This window comes from Pseudopipra pipra, chromosome 18 (genome assembly GCF_036250125.1).
Source record: "Pseudopipra pipra isolate bDixPip1 chromosome 18, bDixPip1.hap1, whole genome shotgun sequence".
NCBI lineage: Eukaryota > Metazoa > Chordata > Aves > Passeriformes > Pipridae > Pseudopipra > Pseudopipra pipra.
The window spans coordinates 7,798,512-7,818,054 of NC_087566.1; the positions used below are offsets into that span (position 1 = coordinate 7,798,512).

The 19,543-nt window shown below is 52.2% G+C and overlaps 1 protein-coding gene and 1 long non-coding RNA gene across 8 annotated transcripts; one reads left to right on the forward strand and one right to left on the reverse strand.

Moving 5' to 3' along the window:
- Positions 1-97: 97 nt before the first annotated feature.
- FICD (FIC domain protein adenylyltransferase) lies at positions 98-4,390 on the reverse strand. The gene is made up of 2 exons (XM_064674930.1): positions 4,105-4,390; positions 98-2,658 (listed from the first exon to the last, which is right to left on the reverse strand). Exons 1-2 carry the CDS (start codon positions 4,388-4,390, stop codon positions 1,583-1,585), a joined length of 1,362 nt encoding a protein of 453 aa, XP_064531000.1. The 3' UTR covers positions 98-1,582.
- A 16-nt stretch (positions 4,391-4,406) lies between these two features.
- On the forward strand, positions 4,407-17,095 carry LOC135424093 (uncharacterized). 7 transcript variants are annotated; one of them, XR_010435080.1, is made up of 6 exons: positions 5,013-6,030; positions 6,172-7,026; positions 9,915-10,004; positions 11,977-12,104; positions 16,326-16,503; positions 16,773-17,095. It is a non-coding gene; the product is annotated as an uncharacterized LOC135424093 (long non-coding RNA). The 7 variants fall into 7 exon arrangements; XR_010435079.1 differs by having other exon boundaries at positions 16,326-17,095; XR_010435076.1 differs by lacking the exons at positions 16,326-16,503; positions 16,773-17,095 and adding an exon at positions 12,372-14,639 and having other exon boundaries at positions 9,915-10,091.
- Positions 17,096-19,543: the final 2,448 nt, after the last annotated feature.

Consider the following 19,543-nt stretch of genomic DNA (forward strand, 5'->3'; position numbering starts at 1 on the left):
GAAGGAGCCAAGATCTGCACCACGGGCCTTCCTCCTCCACAGCCACTTCATTCACTGCAGCAAAGTGTTCTGAGAACAACCTATTCCAAACAAAGGCTTTAATATTAAAATAGTTTATTAATCTGTTACTAAAATAACATTTTTCACCCCCCCAGAGCTCTAAAGTGCAGATTTTATTCATACTCGGGTTGCACTACAAAAATAAGCACATTTTGTAAGGACAGAACACCCTTCCTCAGGTATTGTCTGCTTTTCCTGGACAGCAGTGACCAGAGAACTCCCAGTCTCATCCTGCTTTTTGCTTGTATAAAACGTGTCCCAAGTCCCTGGCAGGTAAGAGAGAGTTAAAAGGGAAGAAAATTAACCCTGGCCTGGGACAGTCTAACAGCTTTTGTAAAGGAGTTAAGCTTAACAGCACCCTAAACGGGGATTTTAAATGGAATTTCTCTGAACTTGGAGGTGGTGGGATCAATGCTGCTGTTACACACCTGGCAGCTGGGGGGAGGGAGCTATTCTGGGGGTGCTTTTACCTTAAAAAAACAAAGATAAAAGTGATTCTTTGAACTGCTCAGCAGTTTCGAGGTACTGCACCAACTGCCACTGCAGCAGAGAGAGGCCTCGAGTGATTCTTGCCCCATTTATTGCAGTAATAATGTGACCTAATGATTAATTGTGAAAGTTCCCTTATGTAGACTAAAGAAACTGAAGGCTTTGGCAAACTTTCTACACACATTCTCACCAAACTGGCACGGCTCCTGTCTCCTGTCTAACAACCTTTTCTGCCCACAGCTTTGCAGACACAAGCTCCTTTAGACCCTGAACTGAAATGTCTGAGGACAGTTGTGCTTTCCCAGGGCTCCTGCTCGCTGAGGTGAGGCCTAGGAGCACCAGGGAGTGCTTCCCCATGCAGTAAGTCAGAGCACTTCTCCTGTTTCACTCCCACCACCTGAATCCTACACCGAATACTTCCCACTTGTACAAAACTGGCCCCAGGAAAGGCAGCTGAAAGTAAACATGCAAAGTGCTACAGAAATGGGAGGGGAGAGGTGGCTTTGAAGAGGAGTTCAGCCTCCTTCCTGCTCAGTACCTGTGTGACTGACAGGAAAGTGTCTGATGGACACAGCTGGGAGAGTGCTGTTCCTCCAGGGATGTGTTTTGGGGTGGTTTTGACCAACAGGGATGAGGTAACACAAAAATAACTCAGTTTAGACTTTGCCAAGCAGCTTCTTGCCAAGGTCAGACATTGCAGCAACTGCCTAGGTGAAGGGCTGTGATTGAAGCAGCTCCTCAAAGCTTAACTTTAAGGAGAAATTAAATCCTAGTTCATCTTTTTGAGCCTCTCTGCCACCTCTCCCCATCTCCTTCCAGTAGCACAAGCAACTTCTAGTGCACAGCCATCATCAACAGGTCACGTTCCATCTCGGCGTAACGTATATAAATAAATTATATTAATTTAATCCAATGTAAGACACTTTAAATAAAGGAAATGCTAAAGAGTGACACCTCCTGTCCAGTTATTCCCAGCAGGAACACTGAGTGGCTTGGAGTTCTGCTCTCCCATGGGTTCACCGGCTCCTGAGTGTCAAGTCTTGACAGGGATGGTCTGTTCGCACCCGGCAGTGGTTCCCCCCGCCTCAGGCAGGCCCACGGAGTACTCGGTGGTGGCGATGAGCAGCATGTCCAGGGTGGTCTCGGTGCACTTGGCGATGAAGCGGATGAAGGGCCTCACGTCACCCTCGTTGGCCACCTCCAGGACGTGGTAGTACTCTGCGCGCTGCTCCTTGCGGATGGTGATGGGCGGGTACCCCGCCTGCATCAGGATCAGGTTCATCAGCAGCCGCGAGGTCCGGCCATTGCCATCCACGAAGGGGTGGATGTAAACCAGCTTGTAGTGGGCCAGGGCAGCGAACTCCACGGGGTGCAGCCCCATGGCGTCCTCCGAGTTCATCCACTGCACCAGCTCCCGCATCTGCTTCTCCACGTCACGCGGGTGGGGCGGGATGTGGTGCCCCACGAAGACCTGCGTGGTGCGGAACCGCCCGGCCTCCACGGGGTCGGCGTAGCCCAGCACGCGCCGGTGGATCTCCAGGATGTCGGCGATGGTGACGGAGCCGATCCGCGACACCAGCGTGGTGTTGACGTACTTGAGGGCCGCGTGCATCCCGATCACCTCGTTCTGCTCCACCAGGCTCTTCCCCGGCACTGCGTACCTGGTCTCGATGATGTGCCGGATCTCGGAGAGCGTCAGCGTGTTCCCCTCGATGGCCACCGTGTGGTAGATGTGGTGGTAGTAGGACTCCTCCATGACGCGGCGCAGGGCGGAGTTGCCCTTGGGGATGGCCATCACCTTCTTCACCTTGCTGTCGATGATGCTGAAGTACCTCTGGTCTATCTCCTCCACCAGCGGCAGCGTCCGGCCCCGGTTGCTCAGGGCCTTCTCGTTGTGGGGGGAGATGGTCAGTGCCTTGGAGTACAGGTAGTCGGCCTGGAGGATGTCTTTCTCCTCTTCAGAAAAGATCCCAAACTCGTTCAGGGCGTCCACATAATCCGGGTCCATTTTGAGGGCATACAGGAAGAGCTTGTGGGCCTTCTCCCGCTTCCCCTGGCGCTTCATCTCCAGGGCTTGGTTCAGAGCTGCCCTGGCTTCCAACTTCACTTCTGGAATGCAACAAAAATGGTTAGAGAACAGGGTGGTGGGTGTGACTGAAAACTGATCTGGACTGAAAACTTCTAGAGATCTGGTCTCCATGATCCTTGTGGGTCCCTTCCAACTCAGGATATTCCATGATTCTATGACCATCACTCTTCACTGATATAAAAGTTAAACAAAACCAGCCTCTAAGAACTGGAACAGAACTTGTGTTCCAGTCTTTGCTAGGCTACAATCACAGGTTTATGCCACGTTTCCTGGCCAAGCACAAGGTAGCAGAGCCATTCCTGGCAGGAAGTGTGGTGAGGCAGGACCTGTGAGCAGCTGGCTCAAGGTGGCCAAAGGTGTGTAGCCATCCCAGCCAAACTCATTTTGGCCACCAAACTGCTTCATGTGGGGGGACACAATGTGTCAAATACATTCCTCTTGGCATTATTTTAGGTGAAATTCTAACACATTGTTGTGTTGGCTGCTACCAGCACTTCTGTTTGTTCACTGAGCTAACATTTTCCCAGCAGTAAGAGCTTTAATATAAACAAAGATAAAGTGCTGGAATCATAATTCCTTTGCGTGTTTTCCAAATTAACATCCTGGCTGATAAAGGCCATGTCCGCAGCCTGTTGTTGCCTGAGAGGCTGTTTCATGCCAGCCAGGATTTCAGAATTAACACTGTATATCCCAGATTCCTGTGTATTAAAACACCTCTCTGTGTTCTGGTTACCTCCACAGGACTTACTAGTACTGAAAACATGAGGAAAAACCTCAGAGAGACAGAGTGGCGAGGAGGGAACGCTGGCACAGAGCCCTGGAATGCAGTCATGGAGCTGCTGAGGGCCTGCTCCACCTCGGGGGCATTTCCAGCTGGTGTTCACTGCAGGTGGCAGTGAGAGCTCCTTACCATCATGTGCTCCAGGAGAAGGCCAGGTAGGTGATGAGATCTCCAGGTTGGGATTGTTTTATACAACAACTCACAGAATAGCTGGGGTGGGAAGGGACCTCTGGAGATCATCCAGTCCAACTCCCCAGCCCAGGCAGGGTCACTTGGAGCAGGTGACACAGGGACGTGTCCAGGTGGGTTTGGAATGTCTCCAGAGAGGGAGACTTCACACCCTCCCTGGACAGCTGTTCCAGGGCTCTGCCACCCTCCATGGAAAGGAGTTCTTCCTCATGTTGAGGTGGAACTTGTGTTTTAGTTTATGGCTATTGCTCCTCATCCTGTCACTAGCAGCACTGAACAGAGTCGGGCACCATCCTCTGACACCCCTTGGAGATATTTGTATGGATTGATGGGATCTCCTCTCAGTCCTCTCTTCTCCAGACTAACCAGGCCCAGCTCCCCAGTCTCTCCTCACCACAGAGATGCTTTGGCCTCCCCTGGACACTCCAGCAGCTCCTTGTCTCCCTTGTACTAAGGAGCTCCTCTGTCCCCCCTGCACCCCCCAGGACCCCCTTACCTGGAGAGGCTTTTCCCTTGAGCACCAGCAGCTCCAGCCCCTGGGAGGTGACACTCAGCTCTGTGCTCTGTCCCGTGATCCTGGGCATTCCCGAGGGGCCCAGTTTGCTCCTCAGGAAGGAGATCCCCCTGAGCAGGGCGTGGCACTGGTTCTCCACGGCAGCGAGGGGGAGCAGCAGCATCACCAGGGAGCTGAGGAGCAGCACGAGCACGGCCGCCCAGCGCACCCGCACCCACAGGGTCACCCACTGCAGCTCCGGGTCCGTCGCCATCGCCACGAGGTTCATCCTGCCTCCAGCACGGCCACCGGGAGCATCTCCCTTCCCACCGCTCCCACCTGGGAACACACACAGCTCAGCCAGCGCTCCGTGTCACCGGGAAGGGTTGATGTGAGCACACGTGCTCGGGGCTTGTGACAGCTATGGGGGGGTTGGTTGTCCCAGGAATCCCCATCCCTTTCCCTGCCACCCCACGGCACATCAGGGCAGTTCCCAGCGGAACGCGAATCCATGTGGAATCCTCCGTGCGTTACTGTGACAGCAGCAGCACGAGGAGACAGGGATGCCCGGGAGCAGGGTGGGCTCGGGGCTCTGCAGGGATCAAGGAGCTTCCCCCCTGTCCCCCGGCTCCTCAGGCCAGAGGCTCCAAGGCTCTCCCTCCGCAGACCCCCAGGTCCCCCCATCCCCAGTTCCCCTCCAGCACCGCTCCCACCCCCGGGGCTCCCTCCCCATCCTAAACCCCCTCATCCCCGGCTCCCCTAAGCCCAGGACCCCCAATCCCACCCGGCACTTCAGCCCTCTCCTGTCCGGGATCCCGCGGGTCCTCCCTGCCCGGGGCACCCGCTGCTGCCCCGGCCGGATCCCTTCAGATTCCCCGCGGGTCCTCCCTTCCCGGGACCCTGGTCCTGCCCCGTCCCTCCCCTGCCCGGGGTCCCCCCTATCCCCCTTGTCCCCCCGTCACCTCCACTGCCCCCGCCGCGCCCGGTCCCGGCTACAGCGGCCCCGCCCACAGAAGCACCGCCCCCGCGCCCTCCCATTGGCTGAGCAGCCCCCTTGCTCCCTTCCCATTGGCTCTCCCAGCGGACGCTCCTCCCCTCCCCTTCCTGCAGCGTCTTCCGGGTGGTGCCGCACCCCGGGCGCGGGAGAGGCTCGTGGAGGGCGATGACTGGTGAGAGTGCACGTCAATCATGTGCAGAGCAGCCAATAAAAAGGAAGGCTGGGGAGAGGGCGGGCACTTTCGCCATATAAGGGCAAGGCGTCCGCGTTGCTACGCGACGGGCGCGTGGGGAGAGCTGATTATTCCCATGTTTGTTTCCATGGAAAAACGCCTTTTTTTCTGCTGGATACAGAGTTGTTGTCACCCATTCCAGGCCCTTCTGGAAAAATACTCCTTAATTCTGGCCTTAAGAGTGTCAGTAGCACCGTAACTTGGTGCTCCGCACCCACGGGAGACCATGAATAGGGAGAGACTGGAGACCAGGAATGGGGAGAGATTGGACAAAAGCTGAAGGAAAACAGAATATTTTAAGGAATTGCAGCTAACTCCCCCAGATTTTGGCATCTAGCAAAGTCATAAGGCAGTTTTCTACCAGATGCTCACACAGCAAATCATCACCAATAGGGAAAAATAACCTGGTTTTTCAGAAATAAATTGGGGCAATTTGAACTGTATTTCAGAGGAGGCTGAGGGGAGACTCATCAGGGTCTGCAGCTTCTCAGGGACAGGGTGGGACTGTTGTGGTGTCCTGGGCGGGGCCAGGAGTTGGACTGGATGATCCCTGTGGGTCCCTTTCAACTCAGGATATTCCATGAAGCTAAAACTTTCAGAGGATGTTGTTTCCATGGTCTCTTTGCCTGGTGCACTTCCAACGATGAGGACAAGCTACCTTTGAGTCCAAATAGTCAAGGAACACTCTGCCTGTGCTCAGGTAAGAGCCCAGAGGTGGGAATGCTGTCCCAAAGCATGGCTGCTGCCCATGCACAGCATCCTGATCCATGTGCTGCCCTTACTCCATTCTGCTTCCTCTGCACATGGAGTCTTCCAGAGAAATCTTCCTTTCCATGCTCAGTTTCAGTGGGAAAGGCAGGATCCCTCTCTGGGAGCTGGGGCTCTCTCGGATGTTCACTGATTTTACTGGGACTGACAAAAGCAGCTGGATGGACTCGGCTCAACCAACATCCCAAACACAGCCTGACAGCACCTCAGCTCTGAGATCTCCACAGCAAATGGAGCCCAGGGCCATCCCTGCAGCACTGAGTTCCTGCCAATTCCAGCCATTCTGAGCCTGCCAGAGCCTGGAAGTGCTGGGAGGGAACTTTGGGGATAATCAGCATTTCAAGGATGAGCAAATCTCTCTTTGCTCCCAGAGGAAACATCGTGTGTTTTCCTCAGGCACCTAAACACAATTAGGGAATAATTACAGAGCTGTTGATGTGTTTTCCTGTCAAAAAGGGGGAGAAACACACTTAGAATCTGTTCCCCAATTAAATCTGATCCAACAGAAGGGAACAACAGGGATAGCCAGGAGTGCCTGGTGTCTCATCCCGGCTTTGATGCCTCTTTGGTACCCTTGGAATGGTCCAGGCTGAGGTAGAAGCCAATCCCTTGGGAATGCCAATGGCACTGTGAATCCTTGGCATTTCCACAGCTTTTCTTAGCATGGATCCAGGCCAGCTCAAGGGATTCCATAGCCAGCACATCCTACACCAGAGTTATTTTTGATTTTATCAGGGACAGGGAAGGGAGATCCCAATGGCAGGAAGGAGAAGGGTTGTGAAACGCTGGATCTGCAGCCTGAATTGTCCCACTGGGTCACATTGATGCACCAAAGGGATTCCATCTGGAGCCTGAACCTCCAAGGGGAATTTGCATTGGAATCAGCATTCCAGAGGGATGCTGGAAGTGTTACCATGGGAGAAAGTGTGTAAGAGCCTGGGTTTTATCTCCAATATCTGACGCCGAAGCCGGTGGATTTTGGAGCAGCCGGCAGATGGCACTGACTCATTCCTGCTCCATGGAAACATCCCAGCGGGATGCAGCCTCCCCAGGACCTTTCCACCTTCTGCCTTTAGAGGCACCGATCACGGAAAACATATTTGAAGGTTGAGTAAGGCTCTGGCTGCCTCCTGGAACTGTTTGTACTGGGATAAAAATCGCCTCTCTGTGCTCAGGAGGTTCCTGGGATCTGGTGCTGACGAGATGGAACAGCAGACACGGAACTCGTGCTTCCCAAAGCTTGTCCTGTGCCGTGGCTGTTGGGCTGATCCTCAGGATAATCTTCCCTGGCATAAATTTGGAAGATGTGATAAGGTAGATACATCAATGTCGTTTCTTTCTGGCTTTCCTGGGCCACATGTTACAGGGGAAAAAAATAATTAATTTTTTGCAAAAGGGAGGATATTTCTCCCTTTCCAGCCTCTGGTTCAGCTGAGGCTCTGAAGGTGGAGAGCTGCAGGCCCAGCATCCCTGGGAATTTTTCCATGCTGGGGGTCTTTTTTTGTCTCCCCTTGCCTAGATTTCATTCCTTTTATTTCCTGCATTTGGGAAGTGTCTTGCCCTTGAGCTGTTGGGTTAAACTGAGACCATGGAACATCCCTTGGGAAATGCTCCTGGCCTGTAGGAGGGTCTTGTCATCAGGAGAAGCAACTGGATTTAAATGTGGGATTTTAGTGGATGAACAGATGGACAAGGAAGGGATGAACTGCCTGGGAAAAGCTCAGCCAGGTCACAGCAAGGTTGTGAAAAACAGATTTGACATTCCTGGCTGTGACGCTGGTGAGGCAATGGGAAACCACATCCCAAAATCTGAGTGCAAGGCCAGAGGGATTTTTAATTAAAGAGAAGAGGGAAGGATAAGCCAAAATCAGGAGCTGGATTGAGCTGTGATGGTTGTTGCTCCTGACTGCAAACGAGGGGCTTCAAGGCTACGGGAGCCACTTACAGCTCATCTGCAAACACAAAGAGAGGGAACAGAGAGCTCCAAACAAAGCTCCTGGAGGGTGAGGAACACAGGGCTTTGTTGGATCTCCTCAGGAATAATGAGGAACCAGCTTCTCAGACAGATTGGTTTGTGGCACTGGGAATAAATGGACAAAAGGAAGACGGTCAGAGCAGTGCTGGGCTGGGACAGAGCTGCTCTCACATCACACCAGCAGGGCCCCAGCAAAGCCACTCTGCAGGGTCTGAGTATAATGAGGAAAGCGATTTAGTGGGGAAAAGGGAACAAGGAGTCCCATCTGTGTGGGAGAAAAGCTCTTTCATTATTGCATTTGTGGTCAGAGTGGTTTTCCAGTCAGCCATGTGTGGCTGCTGGTGTGAGGGTCTGGAAGGCAGTGGGACACTCTAAAGGGAGCAGAGAGTCCCCAGGCAGGGACAGAGGTGGAACTGGCAGTGCTTGGAATTCCTCCCTCTTCTCATATTTCATAGAATCACAGAATGGTTTGGGTTGGAGGGGACCTTAAAGATCATCTCATCCCACCCCTGCCATGGGCAAGGAAACCTTCTACTATCCCAGGTTGCTCCAAGCCCCATCCGGCCTGGCCTTGGACACTTCCAGGGATGGGGCAGCCACAGCTTCTCTGGGCACCCTGTGCCAGGGCCTCCCCACCCTCACAGGGGAGAATTTATTTGTAATATCTAAGTTAGTGATGAGTTTTCAGTCACAGAGAATGGGGAGCAAACCTAGAAAATCTTGGAAAAAACCAGCATGTTTTGTGGGAGAGAGCATGGTTTCTCGTGGTACATCCTGCCCTTGCTGGCTGTCCTGCCTCATCCATGTGGAAGTTGAGGGCTGGAGAAAGGCACAGTTGTGGATGTTCCCAGGGTTGATGAGGACGTTTCTTGGGGATCTCAGTCCCTCACTATGGATTTCTCAGCTGTTTTACTCAGAATCCCAAACTCTGTGGGAGTCCTGCCCTCAGAGGGAACCTGAGAGAGGGATGAGCCAAGTGGCTGCACACTCATCTCCTGCCTGTCCTTGAGGCTGAGGTGGAAATGCTGACTCTCCCAGAGTCATTTTGGACTAAGTGCCACGTAGACCCGGCTAATGGGACTCCATGCCAGGCAATCTGGAGATATATTAAACCCAGGAGCTGCTGCAGGAATGATTTGCATGTCAGTGACAGGAGGGAAATTGCCTTGTCGTGTCTCTCTGGGTTTTGATCCTGTGAAGTGCCGGGTATCCCAGCTCCAGTCTGTTTAATTGATTCCCTGAGGCAGTGGAGGCCTCCTGGGATAATGAGGGCTCCCAAGGGGAAGATGCTCAGTTATCTCCTGCTTTTACCTCCCTGCTCCTCTGGCTGAGTGAAGAGGGGGAAAATCAGCTAAAAATGAAATGTCATGTTTGTTGGCTAAAAATGAAATGAAAAGTGATGTTTGTTAAGAGGGATTTAGTGTCCACCCCCCTGCACTGAGATTCCTTGATCTCTGACACATTGGAGAGCAGGGAAACCTGCTTAGGATCCCACACAAGGATGAGCCACCTGGGTTTCTAATGGCTACCCAGAGGGAAACAACCTCCTGGTCTTCCCTGCTTGTGACAGGGCAAGGGGAATGGATTCAAACTGAAAAAGAGGAGGTTTAGATGGGATATTGAGAAGAAATTCTTCCCTGTGAGGGTGGTGAGGCTCTGGCACAGGTTGTCCAGAGAAGCTGTGGCTGCTCCATCCCTGGAACTCTCCAAGACCAGGCTGGATGGGGCTTGGAGCAACCTGGGATAGTGGAAGGTGTCCCAGCCCATGGAATGAGGTGATATTTAAGGTCCCTTTCAATCCAAACCATCCTGTGATTCCATTATTCTATGATCTTTTCCAGGTGCCAGAGGAGCAGTGGGATCAGGACAGCCTGGCAGAGAAGGGTGGAGACCTCTCTTGCAGCAGCCACCCTTTTGGGAGACCCCTTCATGTGAGACATCATTTAATGGTCACAACTCCTCACACTTCCCATCTCCAGGGCTGGAATGTAGGACGAGGAGGCTAAAACAGGCTGAGGGTGGGTGTGCTGTGGGAGCAGATTACAAAAGGAGCTATTTTCCCTTGTAAGCTTCTCAGCTCGCCCCCTGCTTAGGTCCTGGCAGCTGTCAGAGCTCAGCGGGGGTCCCGTGGAGATTTGGGAGGGCAGGGAAACACACTCAGAGGTGGCACTTCTTGCTGATCCCATGGTGGCACTGATGCCACTGAGTGGAGTGGAGTGGAGTGGAGACAGTGGTGACTCCAAGGCCACCTGATAGTCTTGGACAATCTCAAGCTCTTCCCTCCTTGGATTTCACTTTAAACCCTGCCCTGTTTAGATCTGGGAATGATTGGATCCTTGTTACTCTTGCCTGTGTTTTTTTTCCTTGGTGATTTTCAGCTGCAGGAGGTTTTTGGCTGCTGGGAATGGATCCAGCAGTGTCCAGCTGGAGCAAATTCCTCATGGGCAGCAGTCCCTGTCCTGCCTGGCTTGGCCTGGGAGACCAGGATGTCCTGGGTGTAGGATGAGGCCAGGAGAGAGCCACCTGAGAGTGGTCTGGGTCAGCCCTGTGCTGTGGAGGGATATGGAAGGACATTCTTCCTTAAAGGAAAGGGATATTTTTCCTGCCAGGAGAGGGGACAATGCTCAGTCACCATGGCAACTGCAGCTCAGGGATGCTGGGTACACACCAGTGCCCTGGCAGAGGTGCTGGGGATGCTGCTGGAGGCCAGGATGTCCTGATCCCGGGCTAATTCCCAACACTTTAGCCAGGATTTTGTAATGGGAATAATCCTGAATGCAACCTTCAATTAAGCTCCTAAATCCCAGGAAGAGAAACAGGAAGTCTGGAGCAGAGACCTTGGGAACCACCTGCCACTTTAGTTTTGCTTTTCTATGGATCTAATTTTCCAAAGGTTCCCAGAGCCTTGGATATTCAAATGGCTCTTTCTATGTGCTGATTGTTAAGAATCCAAACCAAAGCAGGTGGACGATCCTTTAGCAGTCATAAAGCACCTCTGTGGTTGGTAACAGTGAGGAGATCTGATCTCAAAGGCTCTGCACAACTCTTCCTTCAGCACCTGCACTTGGAAAGTTGGAAAACAGAGATTTGTAAAGCAAGTGGAAGAAAAGGATTTGCAAACCTCTGCTGTTCTAGCAGAGCTCAGGCACTGCCTTGGAATTACAAAGATAGAGCATGTGTCATTCCCAGCTTTCTGTGGTGCTCTGCTAATTTTCCTGCCTGCTGAGAGATAAAATGGATCCTCTGGAATTCCTCCAAATTAAACCCCAGGCTCCCTCTCCCCCTGCCAGCAGGGAACAACCTCTGTTTGTCACCAGCAGCATAACTCCACCTTTATCAGGTGCTTCCAGTGCTCCTCAAAACCGGGAGCTGTGAAATATTTCCCTGGATTTCATTACTTTGGAAATGTAATGTTAAATCTCTCAGCTGGGCTTTGTGGCTTCAGCAGGCAGAGGCTGAGCTGGAGCAGGAGCTGTGTGTGGATCCCTCTGTGCTGCTGAGGTGAGCACTGTGAGGGAGCTCCGTGTGCTCTCCCTGTGCAGGTGCCGGGCTCCTTGTCCCTCCCTGAGCCTCTGGCTGCCTCTTCCCACAAGGAATGATGCTGGAATGGGCTGCAGCAGGTTCCTGTTCGGGCTAGGTGAAGGGATGGGAGAAGCCAAGTGCTATGTGTTGATGCTCCTGTGCCAAGTCTGTCCAGGCCTCGTGGGAATCCTGTGGGATGTGGGTGCAGCCTTTTCCCAGGAATGCAACACAGAGCTGTGGAAATCAATCCAGCCCAGCTGGAACACACACGCACAGGCTGGTTCCTCCTCCCTCAGCTCAGGTTATCCGTCCAAACCTGCAGTGAGGAAACCTTTCACTGTTGCTTCTTCCCTCGTAGCCAACTCATTCCCTGTTTTCTAGCTCTCGGATCTCACCCCTGCAGCCTTCCAGGCCAAGTTCCAGGTCTTCCCTCCCTCCTTGGACTTCCTTCTGTGCCTGGTGCTCATCTCCAGGGGCTGCTGTTTGTGGGTAAGATCAGCTCTTGCCAGGTGAGCCCAAAGCCCAGCCCAGCGCGGTGGCACCTGGGTGAGATCAGGTCCTGCATCCTGGTTCTGCATTCCTAGACTTCCACTGATATGTCCAGGGGCTACCAAAGAAGGGAAAACCTGAGGATGGAGGTGGTGGGGAGGTGCCTGGTGATCACCCGGCTCATTAGTCCAGCTACCAAATTAGTGACAGCAAACAGCAGCTCCCATGGGAACTTTTGAATGTTGGGACTGTCAGAGCCTCATCTTTCAGGGTTATTTTATTTGCAGGTGTTTCCCTGAGACTCCTCTGCCATCAGAGTTTGGTGTTCCATCAGCCTTGGGCAGCTTGACTTCCCAGAGCATGAGCCTGCTCCCAACCAGCTTCTGCAGAGCCCAAACTTCCCTGTGTTCAATTTCTTGTTACTGCATTTAGTCTCTGGTGACTCCCGAGCTGACAGCTGGTAAAGATGGCATGAAACTGAGTTAATTTTATTGTCTAATTTGTGCAAAGCTGAAATCAGGGTTCTGAAAGCCTTGCTTTGCATTATAGTGCTGACACATCTGCTGCGTGCATTGGCCTTTGATTCCTGAAAGTTTGTTTTCCCTCTATTTCACCGGGATGAGCAGATCTTTGTGATCTTTTGTAAATGCTTTAACACCAGAACTCAGAATTCCAGGCTGTTAGGGAGCTCCCCCAGCCCTCCCTGAATCTCAGAATCATCGAATGATTTGGGTTGGAAGGGACCTTAAAGATCACCCCCTTCCAATCCCATGGGCAGGGACACCTTCCACTATCCCAAGTTGCTCCAAACCCCAACCTGGCCTTGAACACTTCCAGGGATGGGGCAGCCACAGCTTCTCTGGGCAACCTGTGCCAGGGCCTCACCACCCTCACAGGGAAGAATTCCTTCCCAGTATCCCATCTAACTGTGGCCTCCAACTGCGCCACACTCCTGCCCCTTTCCCTCTCCCGTTCTGATTTTCCTGACAAAGCCCTGAGTTTGAGCAACCCTTGGCTTGTGGAGACATTGGAGAAGTTGTGGTATTTCTTGTTTTGAAGCTTAAAATAGCCTGGAATTGGCTCTTTATGTTTCCCAGAGTCTGCTTTGCTCTCCAAACCAAAGTGAAGCCGCCACGACTCGAGCGGGAATTAAAGGTCCTGGCTTGAAGTCCGTGTGTGTTTTACAGGCCCAGGACAGCTCAAGCAGGAGCCGTTCCCCTGATAAGAATTATTCTGGATCACGATAAAAGCCACATCAGCTTAAGGCTTCTCCAAGCCTCATTTTATAGTGGCTATTAAAGACTGGAGTGAATTGCTCGGGATGATCCCCCAGGCACCACTGGAAATAGGGAAAGTGGAGGAACAAAGAAAATGAAACATGTTTTGGGGCCCTGAAAACCATCTTTAGAAAGAGCTTGGTGTGATTATTATTATTTTCAGACCAATGTTCTCTGCCTAAGTAATGCCAGCGAAGTGTCTCGAGCAGCTCCCTAATTTGTGAGGGTCCCAAAGGCACAGCCTTGGGAAAGAATTGGATTTACACTTATGAAAAACAAATTACAGGCTGAGGGCTCATTAGATGATTTGGAATTAATTTATTGATCTGAGGCTGGAGTGGGAGGATATAGGGGTGGAGAAATAGCTGAGTGCACTTTATCCGAAAACACACGGGATTCTGTCACTGAAGGAGATCAGGGAGCAGTTTTTTGGTGACTCCTTGGATTTGAGGAGCTCATGGAGGGACAGAGGTGCTGAGTTTGGAGCTTCCACGGATCCTTTGGGATGAAGGAGAGAATTCCCTGGCTTTGGCAGCCTGTGATGGCCTGGGAGCAGAGCAGGGTGCTGTGGGATGCTGTGCCCTGCTCCATCAGCACAGCAATAAATCTCCCACCTGAAGATGCTATCATTCCCTGGAAATGGGTGTAGGGAAGATGAAGCCAGACTGTCCTTGGAGACACAGAGTGACAGGCAAAAGGAAGATGGCAGGAGGAAATGTTCCAATGGGAATAAGGAAAAACCCCTTTGCAGTGGAGGAGTCACCCCAGGTCAGGGGTGAGAGCAGGGGTGGGATCTCCATCCTTGGGATGCTCAGACTCACTTGGAGAAGGTCCTGAGCTGTCTGCTCGGACCTGAGGATCAACAAGGCCCCTTCCAACCTCAATTAATCCATGATAATCCAAATAGCTCCAAATACAAGTGTGCTTTTACCCAGCCTGAGCTCCAGCTTGTGGCCAACACTCCGAAGCCAGTGCTGGAGCACTGGAGCACAAACCATCCATGTCCTCTTGCAAAAGGCACCCAAATCCAGGCAGCTTCAACAGCAACCTTATTTTTTTGGCCAAATATGTGGAAAATAAATCAGGCATTTGCCATTCAATGTGATATTTTTATTGCTGTTTTCAGCCATCTCTGCCCTCTCTGCTTGCTCCCTGTGTGTCCCAGACCTGTCACAGTGGAAAAGTTCCAGTGGAAGCTGGAAACTTGGCAAACTTGTGCAGTATAAAGCAAACCTGGTGTTTCTTTTTAGAGGCTGAAAATAAATACATTAAAACCAAGGATAAGGGAGTCTCTGGGTCCTCTCCTGGCAGGCTGCTTTCCCATGTTTATGTGATAACCTGCTGGCCAGTGCAGAGGCACCGATAGCTAAAAATAGGGAGTGAGCTGCTCCATCGGGCCTGGGATAATCTGGTTTGGAGGGATATGGTCCATCATGCAACCCTGGGAAATCACTATCCTGGCTTTTCAACGTGGAGCAGGATTTGCAGCACTGCATCCATAACGGGGTATTTATCCCGAGGCACGTGGTGTGATTGCCCACACGGGTCAGCACTGCTCTTACTGGTGTTACTGGTCCTGCTCTCCCTGGGGTTGGTTCTAATGCTTTTTTTGGGATCCTTCTTGGTGGCATCATTTGGAGCAGGTCAGTGGAGCCCACCCAGCCTTGGCACCTACTGGTTTGTACTGGAAGCAAAGTGGGAGGGGGCTGCTGGGAGTGGCTGTGCCTGTCACAACCTGGGATGGGGGAAAGGGCTGATCCAGTGAGTCTGGATATACCTGGAGGATTATTTGCCGTGGGAGTCAGTGGCTTTGGTCATGGGCAGGGTGGGCACTGCCTGGCACGAGGGGGCACATGAGATACTTGGATCTGTTGGGATGAGCTCTGGATCCTCTACCCTCCAGCAGCAGCGCCACTGATTTCCCCCCCCATTCTCCACAGCACAGACACCCTGACCATCACCCCCAATTAAGGTTAATTATCTCATTAACTCCGCTCACAGGGAGCTCTGTCCTAAATAATGAAGTGAAATTTCCCTCTGAACTGGGCCAGAAGATTTTCTTCCCTTCTTTTTTTATAAATGTATTTCTCTCTTTCCTTCCTGGAGGCAGCTTTGGGCTTTGTTTGGCAGCAGCAGCCGTGGCTGTGGGATCTCACGCTCTTCCTCAACAGAGATCCTCCCAAAGGAAGAGGAAGGGGAAGGGAAATAAGCTGCTGCCATAAATCCCAGGAAACCAGGGCCATTCCAGGAGTTCTCCCATGGCAAGTGTTGCTGCCAGGGCCATTCCCTGGTCTAAGCCTGGGAGTCCTAAAAGAGGAGTTACACTTTGGATTAAAGGATTTGCCAAAGTCTAATGAAGGAAGAGCCTCCAGGCTTCCCTTAATTAACAAATTAGCTCATTGAGAGTCTCCCTAATTTGCCAAATATAAAGCTGCCCTATTAATTAAACAAGAGGACAGATTTTAAGTTGCCAAACCTTACATGTAATTGATAAATGACTAATTTAAACTCTTATTGGTGGAAGGTTCCAGGAGCAGTAATGGGGGATGAGCAAGTGGGATCCTCCAAACAAGGAGCACCTGGGATCTGATCCACCAATGGGACTTGGGGACCACCAATGATCCCACGACCTCTCCTCTTTGACCCATCCACTAATTGGGTCTGATTACATCCAACCTCTTTCCTCTTCCCCCTAAATCCCATTAATTCACTGTTTTCCATGAGCAGAAGCTCCTCAACAGCTGAGCTGATGCCAGGCTGGGGGTGATGCACTCAAGATGGGATACCCATGGAAATGCTTTACCTCTCCCTCAGGAATTATGACCCTAAATCCCTCATCTCTGGGGATCCTCTTGCCTCTTACTGCTGTGAAGTTTTATGGATCCCCCCCGTCCTGCCCAGGATGGATCAGGCTCTGAGGAACCTTAACTGAATCTTTAGGATAAAACCTTTCCATTCTCGCAGACGATCTGGAACGTTAATCCTGGATAATGTGACATGGAACATTTCCGCGGCTCCTCGGCACAGCTTTCCCTCCTCATGCTCCCTTTGAGTTTGGATTTGTTTGTTTTCCAAGGCAAACTCTGGATCTGGCTCCCATCAACAGCACCCTTTCGACAGATCCCAAAATTTATATATTTATGTAAGTAATTCTCAGATAAGGGGGCTATTTCGGGAATGGGATTCTCGTGGCAGTCCTGGGAGAGGGTTGGATCCGGCACGGGATTGAGCTTTAAGCACTGGGATGCTCAAGATGCCTCTGTCCAGAGGAAGATGTTGTGGGGGGACCCTGGTGAGGGCACAGGTGCCCCCACATCTCCCTGGCACTGCCCAGCAACTCTCTCCTTCCAGAAATAGCCCCATACTGGCATGAGCTCAGGAATATTTTGCTGTTATTTTTAAAAATTCCAGGGGAATTGGAGCTCAGGGGACCTGCACCAAAGCCACCCCTGGCCAAAAAAGGCCTGAAAATGGCATTGCATTCTCAGAGCTGGCAGGAATGCTGAGGATTCCCGCAAGGAACCAGCCACTTCCCAGTCTGAAGCAGGGCAGCTCCCAAGCCCATCCCAGTGATGGGAAGCAGGACTGGCAAAGCTGGAGGGCACAGTCACCTCCAAAACAGTTGTCTCTGCAAAGCCTTGCTCTGTGGAGCAGTGATTTGCCCAGATGTTCATTGCAAGGAAAGTGGGTTTATTTGTTATAAAAATCATAAATAAAGCAGGTTTTCTTATGGATGTTTGGGAAGTTGAAGCCTTTTGGTTTTAAGTTTTTGTTATTGAGACAAATCCAGCTGGTGCCTTAAAGAATATTGGGTGTTTCCCGAGGGCTTTATCAGCCAGGACCCATCAATGGGTCTATTGTTTCCAGGAGATTTCAGGAATACTCACCTCTGCCTGTGTTTAGTGTCTGCTCACTGTGATCCTGGCACATGGGACACCAGCTGTGGAAAAACATATCCAGAGGGATTTTAGGGTGATGCCAAAGGGTTTTAGGGTGAGGGATGAGCCTGAATTAAGCTCCAGCAGTTTTGTAGCCAACACAAGGCCTTGGAGACCTCTCAGCATCACCTGACTCCCAGTGGGATGCTCAGCATCCAAACCTGGAGCCCTGCCAGGGCTGTTTAACCCTCTTCCATCCTAAATTATCCCCTCTCCATCTGAAATCCCCCCCGGCCAGGGGTTGGTGCTCACTGTGCCACTGAGTGCAGAGTGGGGAGCTCAGGGATTCTGCCCCCCCCACATTCTTGCTCCCATTCTCCAAACCCAGAGCTTGTTTTTTTTTTTCCTTGGAGCTGCAGACACCAGCAGTCCTGGCCTCCATGGTTCCCACACAAGCTGTAACACTAAAAAAACCCACAATGAGTGGGAGAAAAAGAGATGGATGACACATTTGCTGCAGGAAAGGGCTCAGGGTGATGAGAAAACACTCATTTCTGGCAAAACTAACAATCTGGGGGGGGAAACTGGGATGCAGAGCAGGGAATACCTGGGCTGATATTGGAATCTGCCTGGTCAGGAACATCTTTTAAGGATAATAAAGCACAAGGACACACAGAGCATCCCCCATGTGCTGCTTTCTCTGCCCTTTGGAACATTGGCTCCCGCCTCCACTGAGCAGCTGGGGCATAAAATTCCTTAAAATTAGATCAAGGCCATGAAATGAAGGTGCAGCACCACACTCAGAAATCCAGCTTTCAGGCCCTTGTGTTTCCAAACCACACTCCATGAGGGGAAGAGAATGAAGGAGTTTGCAGCATTGTACAGACAAGCAAAGGGCGCCAGGGAACTTTGGGAAGGAATCCCAAAGGATTCGGTCAAACGCTCAGTGTCGGGATATTTATGGGAAAACGCTCAGGTGGGGAAGGTGCTGGGAGGGTGATTTGGGGCTGAACCAGCAGGTCTGTGTGCAAACCAGGCAGAGGTGCCCTGACCTGCCCCTGCCAGTGGTGGGATGCAGTGGGACATGGTGCCAGCAGCCTCGGGATCACAGTGGGATCTGGCAGCCCCATCCCAGCCACGCCGTGTTCCGGGGTCACAGAGCTGTTTATAAGCCCTGAGTTGCACAAGGTCGGGACTGTTTTTTTCCATTATTGTATCAAATCAGCGAAATAGGGAACATGAAATGTCTCTTTGACATCCTGTATGTGGGCTCTTTATTTTTGCAGTGACTTTTCATTTCCACTTGGATCGGGAGGCAGTGACGAGATTCGGAGCTCGGGACCACAGTGGGTGTGAAGCTGGGAGCCAGAGGGATGAGCTCCCTGTGGGAAAGGAAGGGGATAAACCCAGCCCTGAAACACTGGGATATGTGGTAGGAGCCCTGTGCTGTGTCCTCTCAGCTCAACCCACCTCCTTTTCCAGCCATTGCCATTTATCCCCACGGCTCTGCCCGGGGCGAGGGAAAGTTCTTCTGGATGACGGACAAAGCTCCCCTGGAGAGGGAAAAGCTTCATGCAGTTTCTTCCCCATTAAGTGTGACATCTGTTTTGGGCTGAGTCAGGCGGGTTCCCAGCGCCCACGGGGGAGGCAGAGGAGGGCGAGCGCCTGTGCCGGCGGGGTCGGGTCTGCCGGGCTCCGTCTGTGCATCCCGGCTCGGCAGGGAGGAGCTCCGGGGGTTTTAATGAACCTTAATCAATTTAGAGCTCTAATTGCTTTGCTCGGTGTGGGTGGCACTCGGTGCTCGCCAAGGACGGGGCGGTTGCCAAAGGCTCCGCTGGCTCCGCTGGCTGGAACGGCTGCTCCCCACGGCGCTCCTGCAGTGCCGGGATGGTTCTGCTCCAACACCATCCCTGGGAACGGGGCGTTTGTCCTGGTGCAGGCGCTGCTGTCGGCAGTGTTTTGCTGAGCAGGCGATGCCGGAGGGAAACCCCAAACCACAGCCCAGGGCAAATGCTCGGGAGGCGACGTTGAGTCCCCAGTCAGCGTGTTTTTGTTTCACCATCTTGCTAAGCACAGGGATAAGGGCCTGGGGGAAGGATCCTGCATCCTGCCTGGACCAGGGGAAGGGGCAGGTGCCTGGGAAAGGAGTAGTGCCAAGAGGATAGGTCCTGCCCCAGTGCTGTGGGTGTGCAAAGCTCAGCCTTGCTGGGAACACTGGGACTGTGCCAGCTCTTGGCTCGGGACCCCTGGGTGTTAACACGCCCCAGGATCAGCCCTTGGCAAGGCCACATGCAGGAGCATCTG

Bases quoted from the DNA above. Each gene is read 5' to 3' on its own strand.
- FICD (XM_064674930.1), bottom strand. From the start codon at position 4,390: ATGAACCTCGTGGCGATGGCGACGGACCCGGAGCTGCAGTGGGTGACC. The intron at 2,659-4,104 runs GTAAGGGGGTCC...GTTGCATTCCAG, and splicing joins CAAGGGAAAAGCCTCTCCAG to AAGTGAAGTTGGAAGCCAGG.